This window comes from Chanos chanos, chromosome 2 (genome assembly GCF_902362185.1).
Source record: "Chanos chanos chromosome 2, fChaCha1.1, whole genome shotgun sequence".
NCBI classification, from domain to species: Eukaryota; Metazoa; Chordata; class Actinopteri; order Gonorynchiformes; family Chanidae; genus Chanos; species Chanos chanos.
This window is the reverse complement of record NC_044496.1, coordinates 19,172,061-19,180,954: the sequence shown is the minus strand read 5'-3', so window position 1 is coordinate 19,180,954 and position 8,894 is coordinate 19,172,061. Positions and strand designations below refer to the sequence as shown.

The window sequence follows — 8,894 nt, the reverse complement described above, 5'->3', positions numbered from 1 at the left end:
CGTTTGCTATTCGTGAGAGCGCGTGCGTTTACGTCCGGGTAGGAGGAGAGGAGCAGTTAACATAGACCATAGAGCTTCAAAGGAGAAGACGGAACTTCTGAGACCACGCCCCTTGGTGAAAACATAATAGTGGTAGTCCGACTATGAGCAACACAAAACAGGCAGAGTTTACTTGTTTACAATCATGAAATTTCTCCCTTAATTCATTGCGTTCAGATCATGTTAGATTTATGCACAGACATCCACTGCTCAAGATGTACAAATGTTAATCTGAACCGCTTAGTCTGTTCTACTTTTGTATTGGTGTGGTTACATGTGACCTTGCTTCATACTTATATATATGTGTGTGTGTATTAACACTATACTAGTGTTCATCATTCGATATGCCTGGATTTTATGCAGTGGTAATCTGACTGTCCAAGCTTAAATGACTTTGCAGGGTTTCAGTTGATAGTGTTAGATGTGACAGGTTGAATGACATTACCAAAATTACTCTAGCCTACTTCATAATTTAATATTTGATCCTTTTTGCAGCATAATCTTTCTCTCGATGAGGTAATGTCTGTATATAGCTTACCTAAAGATACATTGTGGAACCAGAGAAGAAAGTGTTTGTTTTTACTCGAGAGAAATCTGTCAGTCTGTAAGGCCTATCATTAGGAATAACGGCTTGTTTCCCCCTGTCGGCATGGTACCCCGATTCCCATCTTTCACCAGCAATTTTAGGTCAGAGTTCATTGCAACCTTGAAAGCCATGTTGATTTCTCTTGGAAATAAAATGTCTATAATGAGCATTATTGTCGATAACCTCCCAACCATCCACTCGATCATTTTAATATTGCCTCATTATCAAGCCCTTTGGTTTCAATCATAAAACATTTAAAAAAGGTTGTAATGCCTTGCTGTCGGGGTCAACCACCTAAGTCTGTGGCTGGTATACAGGACTTTAAAGCGCGGCATTTAAAGGATTAAATAATTCAACGTTACCTTTTAAAGATTTAGTATAATATAGGGCTACTAAAGTAACTAGAAAATATGAAGTTGGTCACGACTGTTCAGCACTATTGTCCTACGTCTTCTCCAGTGTAGAAATTAGGTGTGACTCTTTGGGTGGTGTGCAAAGGGTGTACAGGTGAGGGGGTGGAGCTTAATTCTCCAACACAGTTTCGTCGAAAAACACCTTACGGAATCGGTGGAATCGATTTTAAGAAGTTCGAGATATCAAGAGGTATGTTAAATCTAGTTTTATATCGTTAGACAGCTGACCGGTACATTTAAATCTATTTATTTGGAACAACAGAAATCAACGTTCTGTTAAACAAAATAAAGAAATCACAGGTAATCACTTGTATCGAAACAAGTCGTTGATCAGAAGTTGTCTGTTTTGTTCCTGTAAACTATTTACAATCTACGTATATAAAAGAGTACGGGGCGCCTTGGAGCTGTTTTCATTAGGTTATGATACATGTTCAGTTCGCATCCGACAGGAATTGAAATGGTAAATATGAGAGAGACTGGCACTGTTCAGAAATTTGGCGAACATTTAGCTGGATGCGCTATCGAAGAATTCTTTTCACTCAGGTATAGTTAAACTTTAAAGGAAGAGCCCTATACTGTCAGATGAACAACGATCTATTAAACGAATTTCTTAGCATTTTGGGTATATGTTTTAAAGACATCCTGTTACTTTCTTGCTCACAGTCTTGTAATCATAAATTCACAATGGCTGTTGGTTACAGACATGCCTAATTTAAAATCAAAATGCGTTCAGACACTTTATATTGTTCATACTTTTTTTGTACATTTCTATACAATCAACTTATCACTTCTTTTTCTTCTTGTACTTCTTCCTTTTAGACAATGTCAAATGATCGACATCATCAACGAACTGAACATCATCTCAGAGAAATGGGCAAAGAAAAAAATTATGCAAGGAAAGACCAAGACAGACTTAGAGAGTTTAAGAGAGAAAGAGGAGATGACAGATACAGAGAGAAGAGGGACCCTGTTCATGGTCATGTAGACCAAATTAGGGGTTATGCAGACAAACAGAGGAGTACCTCCACTCACTGGCATCCTCGTGAATCTGAGGACACCTTTCCCCATCGTCATGAGAGAATGTAAGAAAAATTGTTACCTGCTTTGTCTGCACCTGTAAGATAAATGTTGTGATTCATATAAATTACATTAAGCTCTGCATGCAGTGCTGCACGAGAACAAATCTGTTCTTGGTCTGTGCAGTCATATATCAAGTCTGTACTTTTTCCTTTCCTCTGTACATTTAACTGACATGGTTGTTTTGTTCTGTGGCATTTAGATCACTATTATACTCAGTCTCCCTTATTTTAACTGCAGGTATACAGACACCACTTTGTCAAATGACGATGACTCTTACCCGCATCAAAAAGAAGCTCTCTATAACCTCAGATATTTAGCGACTGCCAGAGGTGAGCAGTGATTTACAGCCACATACTTGATTTGCAGTCATGTGAGCACAGCGATTTCATACATTATCTATTACAAGCAAATACAATATAGCCACTTCAACTTGAGATTGTCCTTCCAGAGCTTTCATTTGATCTCAGTAGACTCTTGTGAATAAATCCTAGTGTGTTGTCGCCAACCATGAGAATACAGCAGATCACTGTGTGTTTGACTCCATCCCCTCTTTTCTCTCTGTCTTATGTTATTTAGGCCTATGTCAAGCAATTGAATTCTTTTTCAACTTATTGATCGTCATCTGTGCTGGAGTGTCCCATAGTACCTCAGGAGGATACCGTGATTTGGCCAGCCTTGGGGGGTTGTATCACTATTACTTTGGAGGAGCCAGTGCTTTCACTGGGGCAGAAGCAGAGCGGGTCAAGGAGCTGGATACATTGTTCTATCAGCTTAAGCTGCCCCCTTACATTTTCAGTATGGCATGTGGAGGTGCACTGATGATTTATGCATGTGCCATGTTAGCACTGGGAGTATTTCGTGTGCCCTTCCGTCGGCCCCTATTGCTTCTGGTAGAGGCTCTACTGGATGGACTGATAGGTCTTGCCTACATTCCTGCTGTGGCCTTTTACTTCATCAAATTACAGGAGACATACAACCATCCAATCTGTAAGGAGAGAGAAGAGATGTACAAGAGCAAAGGCCACAAAGGCTTTGAATGTAATCTCCATGGGGCAGATGTTGCAGGGGGTCTATTTGGTGTCCTGTGCATTATCATTTTCCCCATCAGTGCCGTGCTAGCTATCCGAGCATTCAGAGCAGTCCGGAAGCAGAAACAGCAGAGGGCATTAGAGAACAGCAACTTTTAGAATAATTCAACTTTATCTAGCAACCTCTAGGGGGAGACTACAACCAGGATTGATGAATATTAGTAATTTTAGCATAGTTTCATGAAATACAGAAATAGTTGAGGTCACCTGCATATTATATGTCTTTTGAACATATAATTTTTGAAGACTTGTTTGAAGACTTGTTTGAACTGTTACTTCACCTAGTTCCTCTGAACAATTTAAACTGTTACTTCACTGAAGCTATTCTATTTTTAAAGGTTTTTACTGTTACAGACACTTTTGTATACTTTTAATAAATGATTTATATAAATATTCAAAGACTATTAGTTATGCTTTATATTCAAATACACTACAGAAATCATCAGAATTTTACCACAAAGGATATTTTGGGTGCAAGATTTGCTACATAAAGAGTTGAATTATCGCTGGATCACCTGTTTCTCAACATGACAGGCATTTATTCTTGGAAACGTTACCTGTGGTCTGCACCGACTGCAGTACATTTTCATCTACTATGATCTCAAAGTCTTGCTCTACTGTTTATGAATGCAGTCTAAAAACACAAAAAGCACTACTTACAAATAAATGATAAAAATAAATAAATAAATAGTAGCAATACCATTTTTATTTAGAATTTTATATTGACTATTCTAAAGCAGGAACTAAGAATGTCCTCAGATAAAAGAAATGTTTTTTATACACAGATGATTCACAGTATAAATTTTATTGCTACTTGGCTGAAAAGGTAATTAAAATACAGCTTTTCTGCTCAAACCTAGACATAGCAGCATCTGAAATTAAATAATGACCCATCATCCACTTTCAGAACTTAGAATAGTGCCACCCCTCCCATTCTGTTCCTAAAAAAGTCAACTAAATTAGTTATGTTAAGTTTTTAACAGAATTGAAATATATTCAGCAGTTCTCTGCATGCTAAAATAAAAACATAAAATATTGTATATTGTATGCTCCAGATATTTAAAACAATGCCTTATAAACATGAATGTTAATAATTGTACAAAGTAATCACATGTTCATATACTTCATATTATATGTATTCCTTTATATAGGGCATGCTTTTGACATTAAATACATTAATAATTAATATCTTGAGCAAAAGATAATACTTTCCTGGGTGACAGTATAACATAGAATCTCTAAATCTTCAATTTTGTTCTGGAGTTCCTATACATTTGCATGAAACAATGAAGTACAAAAATAAACCTCAGCTTCTTGGCATTGAGAGAAAATATTTAAGCATCTCTAGAAAAAGAATGTACAGAAATTATAGTGAGAATAAACTTTGGTCACATGTCAAAGAAGTGGAACATCTCTTATGTCTTTTTTCTATCCAGAGTTATCTATAATCATTTGCAAAATAAGTCACAGAGCTTATGACCACTAGTAGGACATTTTTCTGCACTTAACAGTTCACTCTTTAAAAATAAAAATACAGACACACTCATGGTGCACAGTCTGGCATTTCTGCACATCATGACAAACAGGCAGTTTCTTTTACACATTAGCTACAGAATCAAAGCACACAAAGGCTTAATGATGAACATGAGATACAATTTGAGCTAACAGACAAATTTAAATATCATTGGAATATTCAAATTAAAACAGAAATACAATTGTCACAATGCCTACAGCTGTAAAAACTTCCATGAATTAAATGATCACGTGTCTCCATTATATTTACATAGTGTTGTAGTTTTTGGATCACATGTTCGATTTCCACTCTGAAAATAACTATTTAAAGGGAATATCTTTATTATACTTCTCTTGATCTGTACCCTGTGTTTCTGTCTGGACATAACATTTTGTCCTAATATTCCTCTCTTCAGCACAGCATTAAACACTCTCACTGAGTTGCACTGTATCTTGTCAGATGGTTTTTATTTTTTGGTCAAGTACAAAAATCTAAAATCTGACTGTAAACATCAAAGCAAATCATTCTTGGCTAAGGTTCTGCAGATGCACTCTTTAGAGAGAATCACCTTTAATACTTTTATTTATTTTCTTGGAAGTGCATATTGAAAATTAAAGCACTTGCAAGTACAATATTCGTCCCAACGTGGCAAACAAAGGGCCCAAACATGGAGGCAAGCAGTCACCATAAAGATCTTCAACAACATGAAACAAGCAGAGAGTGGACAAAAGTTGACAACAGCAGAACACTGCACTTCACGGTCCACACACACATGCATACACTCATACAAAGACAAACATACAGGAAGCTGCTCAGTTACAGTTTTCATCTAATCTTAAGAGAATTTACAGAGAAAATCTCTTCAAGATGAAACTACAAGAAGGACAAATATACACGCAAGTCTTGGATGCATTGCATATTATCACGTTGATAATGCTGATATTCATCATATCATATACTGTGGTGATTAGTTCTACTGTATGTTGACTGTGTCATGATGAAATTTAATGAGTCAAATTGTCACTTGATCAACTTTCATTAAAAATGAAACCCATATAAGTGTGCCTTTCCTGCTTCCACACCTAAGAAGGTCCTCTCATTCCTAAATGATTCCTGAAGTATGGAGAGGGCTGAGTGTGCTTGTAGCTGAAGCTCAGTGTGTACCTGTGATAAAGTGCCTTAGTCTGGGCAGATGATCTTATCAAACAAACAAAGCACAGAGTGAAATGCCCTGATTTCTGTCAGTACACACAAATAACATGAATCAGTATCTCTCACCTAAGTGCACCTCCCTACCCCTCTCCTGGGAGCAATGCCACTGCACAGATAATAAATGCTCGACTACTTGAAAGTAGAAATATAACACATCCGATACAACAGCATTTTTGTAATGGTCTAATTTATCTCATATATTTCATATATTATTTTCATAGGCTACTTTCTCTTAGAGAAGACTGCATATGTTTGGCCAAGGGAGGCCACAACAATCATAACCCAAGGCCTATGAGAATGTGCATTTAAACAAATAACTATTTTAAGTTGTATATTACCATCCGTATAAGTTCTTAGTACTACATACAAAGTGCTTAAACAGTGTTAAATCTTTACAAACTGAATGGCTGAACAAAAAGTTTCAGTATTAACATACAAACTCAAGTACAGTAGAGGCATGAATCTTTTCCAATAATTTCAAAGGTAAATGATTTGCAAATATCCTGTTTTTCATGTTTAGACACAAACAGAGATTTAAACTTAAGTTTTAAAATAAACACGATTTAAAGGGAATAGCAACTACAAGCTCCTACATAAAACCAGGGTTATAGATGTCTCACTCAAAACAGAGCAGCTTTTAGGAGGTGTGCTTTATCACACAATTAAAGAGGGTCATTACATACACCATGACACAGAGGACAGAAAGAGGTTAACAGAAAAACAAATAAGGTTGAATAGAGCACAGGACTTTCTTTAAGAACAAACATATAGCAGCCCTGTTTTAAGGCCATAGCAGAGCTCAAAAAGTACTTAAGAGCTTAACCTGCTGGGCTGCTACAACTACACCACTGCCTTCAGCTCACAGTAGCACCCAGGGACCCCTGATATACTGAACCATATCATACTGGATTCTCTTCCCAAACCACTACCTTTCATTTGCATTATCCACCTTTTGGCACAAGGCAACAGAACCTAGGTCTGCAGCTATTAGTGTTATTCGATTCCACAAGCAGCTTTCAAATAATTTTCACTCTGAGAGTGAGGAGTCTACATAATCTTCATAATCTTTCCTTTTCACATAATCTTATTCACCAAAGACAAAAATATAGAAATACAGCATAGCAAATCGTACTTCATTCATTGCACAGATTTATGAGTACGTGTGTGTTTTGGCACAATGGGCTGTCACCAGTAAACCATGACTACAAAAATCCATAACTGAAAAAAAAAACCCCCAAAAACAAGCGAATACTTCTATTCTACAGTATAAAATCAACTGATCAGGATTACAGAAAAAAAAAAAAACAGTCAGAATGGCTATCCATTCAAGTGCTTCTTTACATTTTTCAGTTTAATTTAGCTGTGGATTGTAGATTAATGTAGATTAAGGTTAATATAATAATTTAATAATACTTGAACTATAATTGTAATTAGGGTGCACATTTTTAAGTGGCATGGAAATATCAAACAGTGATTGCAAAAGCATGTCCAATTTCAAAACAATCATCTGGTCTCAACACTTTGATGATCTCATATTAAGCTCTGCTTTGAGAGGGCACTTTCAGCTTTAAACATTCCTGTTTCACATACTGTCTATACTTTTCAGGGGTTATATTAGGCCCCTTCAATTTCCTGAGTCAGGAGGAGTGAAATGTTTAGGGATTTTTGTATTGGGCTACATACCTTAATCCTGCTGGAAAAATTCAAATACCACAGAAAATCCAGGAAGAAAGGCAGACTTCACTTCAAGACTGCAACACTCTTCATTAAGTTAAATGCATCAAAAAAGCTTGGACACATGGGAAATTTAGTGAGTCCCTCTAAAAGCTCATACTGTCAGCCAGGTGTTTAACACATGTACTTTTACACAACAAATTTCATCCAAAACCACAATGTCTACTGGCATCAGTACCATTACCGCAAGTGTCATTCATGAACTAGTGTCTTTGAACAGCATTCAGATGTACTGAACAAAGTGTTAAATACGTTACAGTAAAACAATAAAATTTCTGCATGTTTTCGACGACTTTGTTGTTTAACTGTTGTGAGCGCCACTGACACAGTGTATACTACAAATAACAATGCAGTCACTGACAATGCTCACCACCAGATGTCCCTTTATACCATAACTGGGCTGATGTTTGGTAGAGAGATCTGGAACCAAGTTATTTCACTAGTGACATAATAGGCAAAATCATTGTGAATTTGATGTGCATGAGGGGCAACAAATTTGAAGAAAAAACACAAAATGAAAATACTGTCACTCTAGCAGTATATTTCCTTTTCTTCACAATGTTCCCTTGATTAAACGGAAATAAAAAGAGCCAACAACACAATATTTCTAGAACAAGGAATGGAAAAAAAAATATTCTTGGTACCATACATACACAATGCATGATAAACAATATATATCTTGTACACTAGTATGCAAAGGAGTACCATGTTTTCTGTTGTCATACATGGCACTAGTTGTTATGTTTGTTCAAATGACTACTTTAGTTGTAGAGAGGAAAACATCCAAACCAATCTCTACAGTACCAGTGTAACATTGGAGTACTGCATTCTTGCAAAGATCAAGAAGTGTACTTTTGTCCCCATTGTGTAGAGTTTCTTACACTAAGTCTCTCAGCCATGGCACACTCAAAACTTCAAGTACTCATAATGAATCATAACAGCTCATACCGTTATGTCTGTCGGGTGAATGGTCTTTATATGGCCCTCGGGCCACAGCTCTGAAATCATCATGATGTTTCCACTGTGTATTCCATGAAGATATGAAATATCGGAATCGCTTGAGTTGCTCACTCAATCAAACTTTGATTTTCATTTTCAACTTTCAGACATGACACTTTGCGGGCTTCCTTTAGGGCTTTCAGTCCATGGCTAGATTACAGTGTATTTGATATTCAAGAGATTGTTGCTCAAACCATAATCTCCCTTCAGTATGCGCAGGATTCAGAGCA

General features: G+C 36.6%; 1 protein-coding gene across 1 annotated transcript; it reads left to right on the top strand.

The window, feature by feature from the left end:
* Nucleotides 1-1,908: 1,908 nt before the first annotated feature.
* marveld3 (MARVEL domain containing 3) lies at nucleotides 1,909-3,305 on the top strand. Its single transcript, XM_030765145.1, has 3 exons — nucleotides 1,909-2,120; nucleotides 2,356-2,447; nucleotides 2,695-3,305. The coding sequence occupies exons 1-3, from the start codon at nucleotides 1,909-1,911 to the stop codon at nucleotides 3,303-3,305; spliced, it is 915 nt and encodes a 304-aa protein (XP_030621005.1).
* The last annotated feature ends 5,589 nt before the right edge of the window (nucleotides 3,306-8,894 follow it).